Source organism: Danio rerio, chromosome 1, assembly GCF_052040795.2.
Source record: "Danio rerio strain M-AB ecotype USA chromosome 1, GRCz13ab, whole genome shotgun sequence".
NCBI lineage: Eukaryota > Metazoa > Chordata > Actinopteri > Cypriniformes > Danionidae > Danio > Danio rerio.
The window spans coordinates 39,693,828-39,712,481 of NC_141021.1; the positions used below are offsets into that span (position 1 = coordinate 39,693,828).

At 35.8% G+C, this 18,654-nt stretch overlaps 3 protein-coding genes across 3 annotated transcripts in view; 2 read left to right on the forward strand and 1 right to left on the reverse strand.

Moving 5' to 3' along the window:
* The window catches only part of fam193a (family with sequence similarity 193 member A), a 51,388-nt gene extending 49,692 nt beyond the window's left edge, over positions 1-1,696 (forward strand). The window contains 1 exon segment of the mRNA NM_001328395.2: positions 667-1,696. Within this exon segment, the coding sequence (NP_001315324.2) occupies positions 667-760 (94 nt within the window). The 3' untranslated portion in view covers positions 761-1,696.
* A 10,027-nt stretch (positions 1,697-11,723) lies between these two features.
* On the reverse strand, positions 11,724-17,350 carry tnip2 (TNFAIP3 interacting protein 2). Its single transcript, XM_087237374.1, has 6 exons — positions 16,628-17,350; positions 15,875-16,168; positions 15,697-15,786; positions 15,240-15,518; positions 14,990-15,106; positions 11,724-13,030 (listed from the first exon to the last, which is right to left on the reverse strand). The coding sequence occupies exons 1-6, from the start codon at positions 16,946-16,948 to the stop codon at positions 12,785-12,787; spliced, it is 1,347 nt and encodes a 448-aa protein (XP_087093500.1). The 5' UTR covers positions 16,949-17,350; the 3' UTR covers positions 11,724-12,784.
* Positions 17,341-18,654, forward strand: part of sparcl1 (SPARC-like 1) — a 41,113-nt gene continuing 39,799 nt past the window's right edge. Inside the window, 1 exon segment of the mRNA NM_001446731.1 lies at positions 17,341-17,571. The gene's annotated coding sequence lies outside the window, so the exon portion shown is untranslated.

Below are 18,654 nucleotides of genomic sequence, written 5' to 3' on the forward strand. Positions count from 1 at the left end.
TGTCATGCATTTAAAAAACAAAAACGCTAAAATAAAAAAAACTGAGTTACATCTGTAATATCTAATAATAACTCCTGTATAGCAGTCCCACACACAACATACTTTCACATCTGTCACTTGATGACACTCAAATACCCTGTCAGAAAAGTCTAGTGGCCTTTTACAGTGTCTGCTATAATGTTAATGTTGTTTTTGTGTGTTTACTTAGATTAATATGGCCAGGGTGTAAATGCACAGTTCGCTTACGATTTTATTGCCACATTATAAAGTTATGATAACATGATATCATTGCCTTTTGTGATGTCCTGAACATAAACTCCAAAAAATAACAAAAATAGAATGACTACAGCAGTCACTATCGTCAATCTCATATGAAGCAAGAGGTTGCGATGACCTATGATGATGTGTGCTGGTGTTGTAGTGGTGTCCCATTTCTTAGGGGTAAATTTTGAAGCCTTTCCCCTTTACACTGTTTCAAGGGCCAAGGGGAAGGGGTTAGGGTGCAAAAAGAAAATTGGGTGTAAGTGTGAACTCTTGAAACCGCTTTTATTTGGCTTTCAATTTGACATATTTTGATATCATTCTTTGATTTAGTTTGAACTTTATCAGGGCCTTTTTCTGCCATTTATGAACTTTTGTTCACTAACAAATGTAATATTATTGCAGGTTTTGCTTGGACTCGGCGCGACAAACAAGGCAGAGATTGTCCATCAACTGGTCCAATTTTAGCTTGAAGAAGGCCACGTTTGCTGCCCACTAATGGGTCTTCCTTTCAAGAGACAATGGCAGGAATTGATAAGCGTTCCTCTGGTTTCTTCTCGCCCTCTCCCATGTTTCAACAGACTGACTGCTGACCCCCAGTGCTGCTACGCTTCAAACGCTCCTCCGGTCTACATTATCCATGCCGCCTTGCCTTGTCCTTGTTGCTGTGGGTTCCACAAGGAACCAAAACGGGCTTATATTCCTGCAGTACTTCTGGAGAGAAAACAAAAAGAGCAAAGTCGGGGAAAAAAAGAATCAACCACAAAATGCTACTCTATGAGTTTATCCCTATTATTTTGGTTTCCCTTTTCTTCTTTTAAAAAGCGTGTGCTTTTTTGTCAGTGAGTGGGCCGTCTCCCTTTGGTCTGTGTGCCATGTTCTGGGTTTTCTCTGGCTTTATGTACATTAGGATGAAGGCACTTCAAAAGACATGCCTAATGAAAAAAAAGATGAATATGGAGAAAAAAAGAGATGCTTTTATTCAAATCAACTGTGGCTTTGCTCACCTTTGCACCTAGCACTGCACTTCCTCACAACCCATTGTCAAGAAAGTCGGACCGGTCAGCCTCTCGTCAATACCCCCTCTACCTCTCCCTTCATTGGGAGAACTGCTAATACTTGACAATGTTCACGTCGGTTTTTCAGTTCCACTTAAAATTGTTCAGTGTAACAACTCCGTTCAAGTTACAAACTTATTTTATTTTTGTTTTTTTGTTTTTTTCTTTTGTTTTTTTTTTCCAACTTGTACCAAGCTTGTATCAGAAAACTTTCGGAATTGAATCGAAAAGAACAATACTCACACTATCGATCTGTTATAGAGTGTATATTGTATTAACACTGAAGCCAGACTGGCTACTTTTTAACATATTGTTAAGTAATATTAAAATCTTGTCTTTCTTTTTGAAAGATGGAATACAGTAGAGTGGCAGGACATTTCTGTGCGTCAGTTGTCTTCTTCTTTTCTCTTTGTTGCATTGGGTCAATCTCGTAACCAAATTCCTAACCTTAACAGTCGAGGGGAAATTCAAAACTTACTGCAGATCAACATGAAAGGATCGACCTGACACCCCTAATTTGCATGACATGGCACCTTGTGACGGGTCCATCCCCATCATTCTGGTAAGAACGAATGCGTGTGAAACTCCTTTACACTCAGTGTTTACAGTTTTAAGCTAACTGCATCTGGTTTCTAAAGCAATCAGTAGTGATGATGATAATAACAGTGCTACAGACGTTTTGGATCGTTTGCTTAAAAACTGGGGTGAAGTCATTATGTATGGTTTAAGGTTTATTTTGCTTGGGTTTTCTTTCCTGTAACCAGGGTGTGGCAGGTGCAGCCCCAGTTCAGGCTTGTGTTTTCACTGGTCAATGAAGCCATTCTTTCCAATCCAAACAATGAGCATCAATGGGAGCAGTTTATGCAGTGTTATTGTTTCTGGTGAGAGGTAAGTACAAGTTGAAGGCGAAAATAACCTTAAATGATTTTGTCAGATCATTTTTATCATTCATCGCTACCTAAACGGCACTAATTCTGAACTAAATGAGGCCTACTGCATGGAAATTGAGATAGAGGTTTTTCTGAAACGTTAACAGAAAAAAAGCTACCACCATCCCCTTCTAGGGCTGTTGTTTTCTTGAATGTGAAATCAAAATTCAGCAGAGATCAAGATTAGAGGAAACCTGCTGTTTCCTAATTTCAAAGCTCACTTCATAGTGCCATTTTATGCCATCTTGATATGAGTAAAAGACCTGTTTTTAAGTATATTTGATGAGTTAAAAATTGTATGATGCAGAGTATATAAACTTAAATCAGATGCTTGAAAAGGAACACTGGTCAAAATTAGAAAACACTTTCAGATTCCTCACAGTTATTGGTGCTAATTTAGGATCTGGTGGTAATGTTCTTAATTATCTGACAAACCCTATTTAAGTGGCAGCCAAACTTTTGAGTTTTCACTGACTGTAAGATAGCGAGCAGTTGTGAAGTGGCTGAAACCCTTCAACAGCATTTATTTCAGACCAATTATGATGAAACCCAATTATGATATGAGGATTGTTAGTAGGCCATGATGGACAGTGGTCAGTGGGCAATTTTGGTTAAACCCCTACTCTTTTTCGAAGGACATCCTGGGATTTTTAATGGTCCAAGTGCTCTATTCAACTGAATGGGGAGACTCATGAAATGGTAATAATAAACGTTTACAAAGAGATTTAATGCTTTTGAAAATCACGATTGCAGTATATATATCCATGCCTAATATCCGATGGCCAGAAAGTGAATAATTTTTTTATAAATTATTAAATTTTTGGTATTTGTTATGCAGCAAGCCCAGAGATTGTTGTGTACACTATGATTTTATACAAAATTAACTTTAATGTGTGATAGGAATAAAACGGGATCATAAACGAATGATTTCTCCACTCAAATGAATGGTGGCTTGGACCCGGAAACAGTATTACAATGTCACAAACACGTCACCACTTAACAAGCGGATACTTGGACGTTAGGGCACACACAGACGCTGGTTTAGCGCCCCCTGCTGGTCTTACTAACACCATCTCCGGCAGCAACCTGGCTTTCCCATGTGGTCTCCCATCCAGCTACTGTCTGGCGCTGTCCTGCTTCACTTTAGTGGGCTGGGCGACCATGTGAGAGTTGGTGAGAGCTAGCTGCTTGCACATATTATACATATTTTAAACGCATATAATACAGCTAAGTTACATGGGTGTAATCTTCGCTACGTTGTAATTTACTCTGTAAATTATATACTGAATACTGTCTTCAATTATTTGCATTAAAAATCAACATTTAACATACTTTTTTTAGCAAATGAATAGATATCTATGCAAAATCTGGCATTTTCACTAATTGTTTTTCATACAATATTTCAAAACGTTTCGTAATAACACTTCTTTTTGTGCTAGTCATTACTGTTCTTTAATTTTGAACACTAATAGTTTTTTTTTTTTTTTTTTTTTTTTTGATTAGGCAGCTTGGTTATTTTAAAAAAAAACTGTTCAACTAGTATTATGTTGACTCCTAACATTTAAAAAAAATAAAGGTTACATTACTCCAGCAAATTTAAATGGCCATAAATTGTTGTCCAGTTTGGATTTCCACTGTGGGCTTTGCACATACAATTTGTATTTCCTTCTAATTTACATTATTTAGAAGGAAATAAACAGTCCTTGTGGCAGATTGTCAAACTAATAATTTAATTATTTTCTTGAATTCCCTGAAATGCCTGTTGCATTATTAGACAATCATTTCCTTATCAAAAAGATTGTCATCTAGAGGCAAATCTAGTATTTTTTTGAGAAGATAATGTCAAAGACCTAATCATTTGTATTTCTAGTTTAGAAATTGAGCAAAACATTGAATTTTAGTGATCTTTTTTTTACAGAGCTCTGAAGTAAACATTACATTTAAACACTTGAATGTGCTTAAATGAATATGTTGATAACATTCTATCACATTACGATGACCTTAAAATCATCTGAATATTTAAAATAAAGTATTTACTTGACTTTTAGATTCAAAATGCAACAAAAAAGTGACATTTACCTCACTTATCTCAAAACACTGGACTCACATTTGAAAATGAAAGAAGGGCATATTTTTAATCTTCTAAAATTACTTGACAGACTATTTCTAAACTCACGACTCCCACAGAAAGGGAACTTTTGTGTCTATCCGTCATCATCAAACTTTGCTTTATGTAGGGCTTTTTTTTTTTCTTCACTTCCTGCCAAGAAAAACTTTTTCACTATGGGGAACGCCCACCTCCTTTTTAGCGAGTAACAAAGAAACAGATATAAGAAGGTTAGAGGAACTGTTGCTTGTCTTGCTCTGGAAGAGATGATCTCATTTCAGTATTTGATTCAATGTATTTGAGCATATTTTTACACTGTGTCATTCCTTTTTAAATGGCACGCATAAAAATATGGCCTGGTTTGTTGATGCCCTTTACGTGATTTAAAAAAAGATTGCAAGCCTACTTTTAACATAGTAAATTATGTTTTCATATTTTGTTCAAATTGGGAAGTGACAGTAAATGCTCAAACATTTTTTACAAAGAATTAATAAAAACTGTCCTAAAAATATATTAATAAAAAAATAGAATTAAGTTTATACTTAAGTTTATAATTAAGTTTATTAGGTCTTAAAGCATATTAAGATAGACAATAGATAAGACAATTGTGATTAAGACAATAGATAATTAATAAAAATATTTAAAAATAAAAGAAAATAGATTAATAAAACATTAGTAAAATGCTAATCTCAGCTCTAACTTAATGTGGAACTTAAAAGTATTGGTGGATGGAAATTTACTTTGATCCTCCAAAAATACAAAAATAAATAAATAAATAAATAAATGGAATGAAAAAATGATACTTTAGGCTAAAATCTAAATTTATAATATTATTTCTACAGATTTAGTCAAATAAATGCTGTACTGATGTGTATAAATGACTTCTTTTGTGTAAAACTAAGCTGTATGCTTTAGTAAAGTGGTCTAACATTTACATTTTGAAATAATCTTATTCAAATATACTTGTATAATTAAACAAACAAGCACGTGGGGAATCTTAAAATGAATGATGGGAGATTTTGTGAATCTCCTGGTAGGGCTTTTGTAAGTCTGCCCAATTTTAGTCAGCCATGACGCAATGCTGGAATTACCTCATTTGTGTAATGGCTGAGCCTAGATTCATTTTTTACTTTCAACATGAAGTTTACACGTCTTATCTTTCGCACTATAATTAAACTAAATACTAAAATGAAAGTAAATAAAACAAATATTCCCCTATAGACATTTGGGAATAAAATTTAAATAAAAATACTAGATATTTTCCTTGACTGAACATAAATATTTAAATAAACTTCTTTATTACACTCTCTAGATAAAAAGACATATTTAGCCTAGTTAATCACAGTTTGTAGTCTTCCATAGTGAAACCTGGACAATAATAAAAAAAAACACTCGAGATTTTTACTAAAGATAAATAAATGATGGAATACTCTAGTTCGCAGTCGCTCGTCTCGAACTTTTCATTGAGGATGGCCTAGAGCTGAGGAAAAACATGCAGCTCGGGAGGGAAAACCCCACCGTTTCACATACAGGAATTGACAATAGAGTTTTGTCTGGGTGCTGATCGCTCTTATCAAAAAAGCAACACAACATGCTGTGATAACTCTCAATACAGTCGGTAACATCAATAATCTATTTTAAATAAGGTGCTGCTCTTTCAAATGAGCGGCGCAGAAAGCCAGAGCTCGGGAATTCCCTGCTTTTTAAGATTAAAGGCTGTGTTTATCCATTTTGGCATGGCGTTTTGCATTCGCAACAGCGTGGCAGGTGAAGTCAAGGATAATAATGGGTAAACACGCTTCACCGTGATGAGCTACGTGTGTTTTCATCGAAGCATTCTTGTTAAGTGTACTGCTGGTGAATTTTTGAATCATAGCTGTCAAGCTGACTTGCTTCTATTTGCTTAACAATTTATTTTAATGATCCCCTTTTAACGTTATATAAAATAATGTAAATTACTTGGCAAATGCAAGTACATTTATACAACAACAATGCCTTTGTTATTCGTTTAGCGGTTGTTATCTGGAATTAGTAAATGGTTCTCTGGAATACTTGATCCCAATTGGGCAGTTTTGACATTGCAAGATATATCAGTGATAAAGTACATCCAGGAGATTGTCATTGCAAAATAAGGCATGTGACAGGCTTTTCAGCAGCCTAATGTGAAGCAGAGGGTTGTTGTATAAGACTTGAAGGTTTTTAATCTGCAAAAACTACCATCCTGGATGTACTTTATATCGCTTATTACTTAAAATTAGACTCACAACATTCTGAGCCATGGTTTCATTCTTTGATTGAACGCAAAGCTGACAGAAACAAAACAGCTGATGGAGTATACACTAACTTGCTCATTATTCAGACCATGTTCACATGTACACGAGTATTTTTATGAACAGTTTTCTCTGCTTACATGAAAGTCAGTGGTGGGCAAAGCAAGGCTTTATGAAACACTCAAACAGTTAAAGCAAATGTGTCGAAGCTTCGAAAAGTTTTGAAACCTGTCTCTACAGTGACACCTAGTGGTCATTTTTTTAATGTATTGCTCTGAAAAAGCTTCAGAAAAGAGTTGAGGTTTTACGTGATTTAGTGGAGCGGTGAGAGTTCCTGAATAGCGTGCAGAGATAATTAGTTCAAATCCAGGTTTTTAGTAGTAGTTTTTAAATACTCTGTTCTTGTAACATGCTTTGTTTCATGTGACCTGGATGTTGAAATGCACTTTCACATTAGCTATGCTTAATCAATAAGCAAAATCACACTGTGGAACATGGTAAGGGTGCGTCAAACCAACACTTGGGTTAACATCAAGCAGGGCATTAAGTATTTACCCGAGTAAATTGCATACAAATCAATGCAAACGTGAGAACAGAGGTGGTTATTTATAATTACCGTCTCATGTGTGCGACACATAATATGTGCTGCGTTTGCTGCGGATTTGTAGAATGTTGCGTCATTTGCGTCTTCCGCATTTTGTGTGAACCCTGCCATGTTGACCAATCAGAAAGGAGACTACAGCACGCACGCTGACGTAATGAGGCGAAAAATCCGGTTCTAGTGTCCACATGACCACACTGTAACTGGAGTTTTTTAAAAATCAAAACTCTAGAAAGTTTTTATCAGAAAGTTTCGGTTTTAATCAACTGACAGTGTTTTCATGTGGACAAATAGCGTAACCACATAAAAAAAAAAATTTGTTTTTTAAAATACATGTGTTCATGTGGAGAGGGCCTCAGTCAGAAGATGGCGCCAAACAGTCAAAAATGCAATGTTGACAGAAACGGCTGAATAAATCATATACTAACATATGTATTATTCAATCACAAAATGGCGCCAAAGAGTCAAAAACACGACATTAACAGAAACTAACGTGGCTGAATAAAGCATATTCTAACATACATATTATTCAATCACAAAATGACACCAAAGAGTCAAAAACCTGACGTTGACAGAAACGAAACTGGTTAAAAAAAAACATCCAAACATACATAATATTCATTCACAGGATGATAACAGTCAAAAACGGCAGCATGACAGACAAGCAGACTCATAATAATATGGATGTCAATATATGGATGAATGTATTCACTGATGGCTAAGGTGAGTCGAAGTTCCTGTATGAGTTGGTTTTATTCAGAGGTTGTTATCCGGGAATAGCTCATTTGAATGTTATGACTAGGCCAATCAGAATTCAGTATTTCAGATAGTCATGTAATAATTCAAAATATCAACAACGGACTAACAAAGGCTCATCGGGGTTCTTTGCCTCATCTTCTTGACCATGGATGAATATGTTCACATCCATATATATGCTCGTCTGTGTTTCTGACACTTTTTCGATGTTTAGCACCATCTTGTGATAAAATAATATGTAGGTTAGGGTATGCTCGATCAGCTCTATTCAGCCAGTTTCATTTTGGTCAGCTTTCCCTTTAATTACAGATTCATATCAACTATTATGGCTTAGAACAATGTTTTGTCTAATTTTTGAGTTTTGTGGCAAGTAGACATGTTAAAAGTGAGACATTTTGCCCTTCAGACACACAATATGACTGTTTATATTGCGATAATAGAAGCACTTTATTCCTTGCATTTCTTGGAATGTCATGACTGTCCAATCAGAATCAAGTTTTCCAGACAGCTGTTTAATAATGGTAGTTAACATCTGTTCATATTTAATCCCTATTTGATCCCTAACAGACATCTAAAGCAACTTTTTAAAGTAAGTCATCTTCTTCTAACGCTAACCTAGCAGTCTACCAATGTGTGTTAGTTTACATCTAGCTTCAGCGCTGCATAAGGTCAACAGAGTGCCTAAAGAGCACCTTCAGAATAGATTAAAACCCCATTGAGACTTTCTACGAAATCTTTTAACTGTAAAATTCACGATCATGTGAGTGAAATATTTCCACTTTCTGAAGGTGGATTGTGGTGCGTGTGCTTTTCTGAATAGATGTGTGGGCCTCACTTTATGGTAGGTGTGTGTTAAGTCTGTGTGTGTGTGTGTGTATGGTGGGGAATCCCTTCCAGCCTACCTTTCACTTCTCCAAGGAAAAAGCTTTCATAAAAGAACAGAACTTCTTTGGGCCCACTCATCCATCACTTCAGCTTTCGCAAAATCTCGAGTTACGTTCTTCACAGCAACATGATCTTGACAACAAATGACTCCATGTCGAAAAATGACACTTCTTTGTAAAACTGCTGCGGTCACAAAGCATCTGCCGAAGTGTGTGCTTGTGCTGGGGTGACGTCATTTCGAGAATGGTGACTTATGTAGAGAGCATGAAACTCCTGCTGGAGTTTTCCCTCCTACCCCCGTGGCAGCAAACTAGGGTCGTGGGTCTAAGCTCATAAAGGGTTTATTGACTCAGGGGGACCATCGTGTCTGACGTGAGCTTGAATATAAACAGAATGTGGGCCAATACATTCCCAAATAACACCACAGTGGACGATTCAAAGACTATTTCTTCAGAAACCATTTAGTTAATGTTGCTAAAGCTTATTGACATATACTAGCTTCGCCATTCACTAAAAAGATCTCTGGGGTAGCCAGAATGGTCCTTTGAGGCACTATAAAAACACCCTCTGTTTGAAACGTATATTTTAAAGTGTATATTTGGGTCATACCTGTGAGTTTTACTCCAAAAGATTCAGTTTGACCTCAGTGCTATTATTTTAATATTTTTTTTTTTTAAATTATTCTGTAAATTTAACAATGGTTTTTCAGTTACGGGTCATATTCAATCTGTGCAATGATTGGATGTACTAATAGGATGAATTGGATTTTAATATTTTTGATTTATAATAATTGAAATAAACTTTTCAAAGTGAATCAGCTAAATATACTTTAGTCTTTAGATGAATTTATTTTTGCATGTTTTTGACAGTCTGGCATTTGTTGCACAGGAAACGCCTACACATGCTAAACATGAAATAGTGCACTGCATTAATGGTTTTGTTGGCATCCCACAGTTCTAGACAATTCCTTTTTATTGCAGAAACCAGCTTTTGAAAAAAAAGTTTTTGAAGCCTAAAAGTGGACTTAAAGTTCCATTAAACTCCTTAAAACACAATGTTCCCTATAACCTCAGCAAATAGTCCAATTTTGCTTCTTTCTTTAAAGACACAAGGTGGTATTCTTGATGTATTTTTATGTTGTGAAATTTTCATGAGCTTGTGATAACCACAAGCCTCTTTCAGCTGTTCAGCCAAAAATGTAACTGACTTGAGGCCACTGGAACCGCTTTAATAGTATATGTATTCATTTCTGGAGTTGGGCCTACAAAAATGTAATTACTCCAGGACTGTGTTAACTAATATCTAACAAAACCACAGGTTTTCCTGACCAAACTCTCAAGTTTTAACCTCTATCTGAATCTATTAAAATGGCTTAAAGGATAAGTTAACTCAAAAACGAAAATTCTGTTGTTAATCACTCACCATCATGTACTTCAAATCCCTTAAGACCTTCATTCATTTTCAGGACAATATTTGAGATGGAATATTCGTCTTTGTTGATGGCCATGGTCCAGAGACATTCAAAGTTTAGAAAGGGAATCAACAACACTTTCAAAATACTCCATGTGGTTTCAGTGCTTCAACTGTAATCAAACGAAGCTCCAAGAACAATTTTGTACACCAACATTTTTGTTTGTCTGTGATCCTCGCTTTAGCTGCATATTTAATACATGCAATATGATGTTTTGACTTTGTTATACAGTTGAAGTCAGAATGTTTGACCCCTTGAATTATTAACCCCGTTTATTTTTTTGCCTAATTTCTGTTTAACAGAGAGAAGAACAGGTTTATAAACATTAGTTTTAAAAACTAATTTTTAATAACTTATTTTATCTTTGCCATGATGACAGTACATAATATTTGACTAAATATTTTTCAAGACAAATTTATTCAGCTTAAAGTGACATTTAAAGGCTTAACTGGGTTAAATAGGTTAACTAGGCCGGTTAGGGTAATTAGGCAAGTTATTATATAACAATGGTTTGTTCTGTAGACTATAAAATATAGCTTAAAAGGGGCTAATAATTTTGACCTTAAAATGTTTTTTTAAGAAATTTAAAGCTGCTTTTATTCTAGCTGAAATAAAACCAATAAGACTTTCTTCAGAAGAAAAAAATATTATCAGACAAAAAAAATAAAATAAAAATCCTTCCTCTGTTAAACATCATTTGGGAAATATTAAAAAAAAGAAAGAAAGAAAATTCAAAGGGGGCTAATAATTCTGACTTTAACTGTATATAAACATGTTGTATTGCCTATAATAAACACACAGCAATCACTTTGTATGATTATTTGAACCACTGAAGCCACATGGAATGTTTTGACAGTGTTTTCAGTTCCTTTTATGGACTTTGAACGTCTCATGACCCTTGCCGTCTATGGAGAGTCAGAGAGCTCCTGGATTTCATCTAAAATATCTTAATTTGTGTTTATTAACATCATGAAGGGGAGTAATTAATAACACAAATAGCATTTGATAATCGTTTTTGCATCTCAGAAAGTAGACACTAGTCTTGTTTGGCTTTACAGCCTCCTCCCCTTTAAATAGCCAGTCCTGCTATATTCCTCTACCCCACAGTCGCCTGCTTCTGCTATTCACTTCCAGGCCTCAGGACAGCTGAGAATTCACTGCAGTTATAGCTGTCCATTCAGATGTGCTCGGGTAGGGGCTTTCCAGCTCTTGTGCGCATACACACACACTTACAAAAATCCCATGCGACTTGAGTTTAATGCTTTATGACACACCCCATGATCTTTCCAGCATTATCGCAACTGTCTGGTTTCATATATCTTGCTAATAATTAACTATGACCGCACAAACACACAAATAAAATTACACATGGTTTTTAAAGAAAGTCTTTTAAGCATGTCTTTTATTACAAAAATAAATCCTCTCAACATCTTAAAGTCTTCCTTTGGCATCACTGTTATTCCTCAATTTTGTTTTTAGATAAATTCTTTTAAATTTCTGCAGAAGTGTTCAAACGTGCTGTAGTAGAAGGCCATTTTGTCAGACGCAGCATCTGAGATGTGAACATTTGATGTCTCAGTTTACCAGGATGTAGGGAACTTCCTCTCTTACTTAAAACTAGAATGTTTTCAACTACAGAGGGGGGATCAAATGGCAAGTACCTCACAGTCAAAAAGGTGCCTTAATGTCTGAGAAAGTAATAACACGTTATATGATGAAGCCATATAACATTTAAAATAAAAAAAGTTGGATGTTATTTAAATGAATAATAATCGCAAAACAAATCTAAAGATTATTAATAGTGTGCATTGTGATGCTGTTTCCTTTGGTATAATTTAAATGATCTGATTTAAAGATATATAACAGTATAACTACAAATGGAAACATTACAAAATACTGTACATATAGCACCATGACGAAACAACATGAACTATATTCAAAATCTAATAATAAAGGAACTAATGAATTAAATATAATAAATTGTGTAGACAATAATTAAAATAGTACAAAAAAAAAGTGCAAACCAGCTGATAGAGACTACAAATAGGTGAGGTATACACACACAGATCTGCAATTTGGCCTTTAGCATAGTTTGATTCGGAACTCTAAACGTACCATGCTGTAAACCATGACACCAAAGAACTGGCAAAACCCCTTCTGTGACAACCGCAGATGCCCAAGACTGAATAACTTTTCATAACCAAACCATCTGCATTCAACGACAGCGAAGTGAGTAAGCCTTTAGATTGGACACAACCAACTCATATCTTGAGTCCTAGGCCACAAACGACCTCGAAAAGCCAAAAACTCACTAGAAAAAGCTCTTCCTACGACTCCATCCCAAAAAACGTGTCCCTGTCTTGTCGCATCTCCCATTAAGTCCCATGTGAGCTTGTAGTGATTGTGTCCTCAGTGCTTTCTGTGTAAAGTCAGTGAGGTGAGAGACTCACAGCTTGGCACACTCGTCCCAGTGTTTAAGGTATTCGGTCGTGTGCTCGTCGTCGAACCTGATGAAACACCGAGGGCATTGCAGCTCGGCGGCTCCTTGTGGCGCAGTGTTACTGATAGTCCTCTTTGAGCTTGTTTCTGGGGGACTGTTTCTTAGTGGTTCTGCCGTTTCCGTTTGTCGGTGGCTAGCTTTTTTTAGGACCATGATTTTTTTATGGCGTGAGGTTGAAGCTTCTTGGACATTCTGTGTGAGAGAGTGACTGTTAGAAGGATGTTTAATTGAACATTTTGAGTTAAGTTTTGTAAACAGGACAGAGAACGCAGTGTGCGTGTGTGAAAGCATATGAAATGTCAAGTACAATGCTGGTGTTTACTTCATTGTGTTATCTTTTTAAAAAGTCAAATAATAGGTTCTATTAACATTGTGTACACTGCCAGTCAAAGGATTTAGAGCAGAATGACTTAGAAGGATGTTTAATTCAATATTCTGAGTTAAGTTTTGTAAAACGGTCAGAGAACGCAGCTTGCGTGCCTGTGTGTGTGTGTGAAAGCATATGAAATGTCAAGTAAAATTCTGGTGTTGACTTCAGTGTTTTACCATTTTCAAAAGGTCAAATAATGGGTTTCATCAACAAACTGTACACTACCAGTCAAAAGTTTTAAGACGGAATGATTTTAAATGGTTTTTTTGTTTGTTTTTTTAAAGTCTTTTCTGCTCACAAAGCCTGCATTTATTTGATCCAAAATGCAGCAAAACTATAAAACTGTGAATTATTTTTACTATTTAAAAAAGCAGTTTTCTCTTTAAATATATTGTACACTTTCTTTTTTTTTTTACTGATTTCAAAGCTGAATTTTTAGCATGTTAAAAACTGCTGAGCAGAATATTTTAATTTTGTTTTCAGAAGCATTTATCTGAAATAGAAATCTTCCGTGACATTATAAATGCCTTTATCATTACTTTTAATAATCATAACTATTAAATACTTTTAACATCTGAGCTCATTCCAATCAAATGTTTTCGTTCTATCCTTTTTGACAAACAACAGTCCATTTCTCAGTGTATGTGTTTTTAACATATTGTAATGTGGTATAGCTGAACAACTAAACTGTAATTTTTACATTATCTTAACTTTCTATTTATTATTATTGCTATTATTGTTGTTGTTATTATTTTTTTTTATTCATAAGTCGTGTTGTGGACCTAAGATTTTAATCTCAATGGGTTTTTATCCGGTTAAATAAAGAAACATACTTTTAAATTTTAATATAAAGTATCCTTGCTAAGTAAAGGTAACAAATAAAAAATACTGACTGTCACTGCTTTTAAGTAGTATAATGTGTATGATGTCAAAAGCTTTTGAATTTAGGTAAAATGATTGATTTTGTTTGACGTTCTCTTCATCAATTAATTATGAATATCATCATTAAACTGTGATTAAATATTAAAATTATTAATGAAAGTCATGTTTTGACTGATTTTGCTGTACTTTTGATCAAATAAATGCAGGTTTGGTGAGCAGAAGTGTGTTAAATTCTTACTAAATTCACTGATTGAAAACTTGTCAAATGGGCGAAACCTAGTGGTTTAAGGGATAGCAGCAAAGATTCAGACAATATGTTAAAATGACAAATTAAATAGTTTTAATTTGATTGATTTATTTTATTTTTTTAATAAAATTATTTGGGATTACGCTGACATTTTATTGTCTTTGGTAAACACTTAATTGATCATTATTGTTTGTGTAAAATGGCATGCAGGGTTTTTCCTGCAAAGAGAATTGCGAGGTGGCCACCTCCATAATTTTTTGCACCACCTCCAGCTTTTGACCAATCAGGCATGCAGTCACGGCAACCAACAGACCCCAAGTGATGCTCAAGCATTGGTCATTTATTTAGTTACATATAATATCTGCCTTTTTAAATATGAACATGTTTAACTTGAGTGGGTTACTAAAAAGAATGCAAAATGTGCTTGTTTCAAGTAGCAAACATTTCATCTTCCATCTTCGGCTTATTTTGTGCCAGAAAAAACCCTGTCGTGTTTGTTCAAATACAACTTATAAATGCTTATGTCCATTTATTTATTTTGTAACGCTAAATCAGAATGCTACAAATGATTTTATTGGGACTTTAAATGATACAATGCATATTTTAAAATTATTTTTAAATACCTTGATGAATAATTAATAATTAGACTTGCCTGTGAACGTATTTGCAGCTGAAGTCGCCCAACTTCATCTTGAAGGTCCATGATTTTACCCTGAGCCCTCTCTCGGTCTGCCCTTTCCGATTTAAAGTCTTCAACATAGGCCAGAACCTGTGAGTGTACAAGTAAGCCATTTGTGTTATGGGCAGCAAGCCAAACAACAAAACTACTTCTCACCTTTGTTATGACAAAAATACAACGACTTCCTATTTAATAGGATTGTACACACTGAACGGATACAGACCTGCTGCTCGAGCATCTGTATCTGCTCTTGGTCTCTTCTCGCATTGTCATCCCTCTCTCTACTGGATCTCTCACACTCCATCATCTTGTCCTGCAGGAGTCCGTTGAGTCTCACAATTTCCTGCTGGAACAAAGCCACGTGTCCCGCAGTCGGGGCTTGGGTTAGAGTCGGATCTGCGGAAGCCAGGCCATTTGACTCTTTCAACTTCTGACACAAACCCCTCACGTACTCTTCTCTACTCGAGTCATACTTCTGCCATTTTGAGTTTAAACTTTCCACCTGAAATGGAACAAAACAAGTTGTGATGTGAAAAAATTACATGACATTTTCCAAGAATTTTTTTACACTGTTGATTCTTTCCGTAACAGTTACAGTATGACATTTTCAGCATATGACACAGGTAAAACAAATGTCAGAGGGTGATGATCAAACAACAGTTCCATCATGTGATCCTTACATATGCCACTCTCTTCTTGAGCTGGTCGTTCTCCTCTTCTAACTTGCTGATGATGACATTTAGCTGGGGAACTTCGGGGGAATCTGATGTCTGATAAAATATAAGGTCAAATATAATCATTAGGCAGCTGTTTTAAAGGTGCCTTAAATGTTGCAGACTGACAGTTTCCACAACGCACCTCATGAACTTGAGTTCTCTGATCCGTCATGGCTGTTTTGTTTTTCTCGTTTTCCAGCCGTCCCAAAAGCTCCTGACACACCTGCACAGTGGCCCCCAACTGGGCCCTTAACTGATCGGCTTCTTCAGCAAGAGAGTTGCAAAGTACAGTCCTGGTGGCCTGTGTCCGATCTCTTTCGGCCAATGCGGTGCGCAGTTGCTGGATCTCCCTCTCTTTCTCCTGCTCTGGTCTTTCCCTGATGGTCAGCAACTCTTGATCCCTCTCCTTCAACTTTTCCTGCAATCTCTGGATCTCCTTAAACAAGCAGTCGGGAGATTCACAAATAAGAAGGTGAACACGAAATGCACTTGTTTCATCGAAACTAAAGCATATTCTGTATTCATGAACAAAGTTGTACATAAAAAGCCGGACTAACAGTACAAACATGCAAGAAAAACAAAGCTTAAACTTAAGTTTTCTGGTCAGTTTTTCAAAGGCACTTCATGTTAGCTGACTTGAAGACCACCATGAACCAGCTAAGACCAGCAACACATTGTAAGCTGGTTTACATGTTTTGTTTTTGTGATATAACATTAATTTCATTACAATTTCTTGAGTTAGGAATTGGAGTATTTTATAGAGAGGATACTTTACAGTTCTTTTACAGTCATTGGAAAAGTATACTGACAAGAAAAACAACAAATTTACTCTAATTAGTAGAGAAATTGTTATTAATTATTTCATATTATTATTTCAGAATTGTGTTTAACTTACTTTGTCTCTGGTTTCCAATTTCTGGGCGGTGTCTTTCTCTAAATCCTTCAGTTTTTGCTTTAATTTGCAAATTTCCTTACACAAACTTTCGATGAGTGACTTCGATGGCCCTACAATATAAGGTTCCTCTCCCTCAATGACCACGGTTTTCTCATACTTCCCCAGTCTTGCCCTCAAATCGGCAATAATCCCGTCTTTGGAGGTCACCAACTGATTTAAACGAGCAATTTCTTGCTGTGTTTCGTGGTAAATTGTGTTGAGTGTAGAGCAGCTGCGCAACTTCGCCCTCAGCGCCTCGTTCTCCCTCTTCATCTCATCCATGCTGAGCAATCCGTTAAAACGAGCACATATAGTACGAATTTCCCATAGATTGTACAGGTCTGAGTGTCATAGGGCTCACAGGCGTCTGCTGTAACTTATGTTAGACCAAAATGTTTCAGAGCAGTTTCAGTCTGCGAGAGCCTCACTCAATTTCGAAATTATGAACAGGGGATTTCCTCACGGGGACTTCCCCCCCCATCTCAAACTGGGTATATTTTTTGTACTGCACATAAAACGTCGAGAATAGTTGGGGTTACAGGCGCTGTTTTGCCTTCAAACGAGTTAACTGTCGAGTCGTGTGCGGTTTAATAGTGATTTTACACGTTTAAGAGACAGTCGACTCGCTCCTCCGTGTCGGATTAAGTTTACAGTTCAGTTTGACGCCGCCTGGTGCGCGTGGACGAGGATTGCGCGCGACCAGCATGCTACTTTATACTGTCAGTGACGCGCGTGGTGGTTAAACGTTTGCTTTTAGCTTCCTTGGTTATAACGATTAAGTTTGTCACGTCGCTCCCGAACACGGTACAACGAGCAGTTTAACACGCACAGTATTCTCAAGTAGCATCCGTGTAGGGAGTAGTCAGTTGAACTTGGACAGGTGACAAATCTTTACATATGGAAACGTAGGTAAAGTTCAAAATCGAAAGCAGGAGTCTATTCACACCATAACTTATTATAAAAATATCCCACACTTTAAAGTATAACGTAGTCCAATATCAAAAATAAGATTAACCCTTTTACAAAACGGAATTCTTTAGCTAAAGAAAGCTGTAACATGGTGTTTCCTATTTAGCTCTATTGTTTTGTTTCCATTGGGAACCGAAACTGTTTACCTTTCTGTTAGCCTGTTTACCAGAGGCTTTCAGACACCACCACCATAGGACCCCCTCCTAAAATGTTAAAGATAATTCTTGTTCAAGACTAATAAATAATAAATAAATACATTAAATATATATAATTTCTACTCATCATTTTTGCCTGTGTAATTATTTAAATCAAATTAACTTTTAATAAAAAATATTTTGTATTTTTAATAAAAATATTTCTAAAAATGTTTAGTATAATCTAATCTAATATAATCTAAAAATATTTAGATTAATGTGAATCTTACCAAATAGTATTTTTAATTATTATTTTAAAAATGTTTTGAATATTTGGATGAAAATAACATAACACTGCCTAAAACCCCCCTTTCTTAAAAGATTCCATCTCATACCATTCCTCTTTTCATAATGGATAATGCCTGCCATTATCTTGGATCACATCTTGTCAATTGTCTAGACAATGAAAGCCAACGGTGCTTAGTTTGTGATCTGAAGATTGAACCATAAAACAGTCATTTTAATTACACAGTAATTAACAAACTTACAATGTCTAAACCCTCATTCTTAGTGCGAAGAATCTTTATCTCTCTGCCAAAAGCAGCACACATGAAACGGCAGAAAGTCCCGTTGAGCATGTAATGTTTGTGTGAGTTCATGATGTTCTGCCTAGGGAAAGTCCAAAACTGTTCTTTAAAGTTTGCCACCATCTTGTGGTATCAAAACAGCATTGACACGCATTTGACAGACGTGATATATTACTCATAAATAAGTCAATCACGCACATGTATATAAATATAATTGTCACAATAAGAACACAGCTGAAGGTGCTTTTTCACACAACAGCCATTTCAGCTGTGTATACACATTTTTATTGTTTAGGCA

Excerpts from the sequence above, each read along its gene's own strand:
- tnip2 (XM_087237374.1), bottom strand. The coding sequence starts at position 16,948 with ATGGATGAGATGAAGAGGGAGAACGAGGCGCTGAGGGCGAAGTTGCGC. Across the intron at positions 15,787-15,874 it reads AGAGAACTCAAGTTCATGAG|ACATCAGATTCCCCCGAAGT; the intron begins GTGCGTTGTGGA and ends ATATTTTATCAG. Across the intron at positions 15,519-15,696 it reads TCAAGAAGAGAGTGGCATAT|GTGGAAAGTTTAAACTCAAA; the intron begins GTAAGGATCACA and ends GTTCCATTTCAG.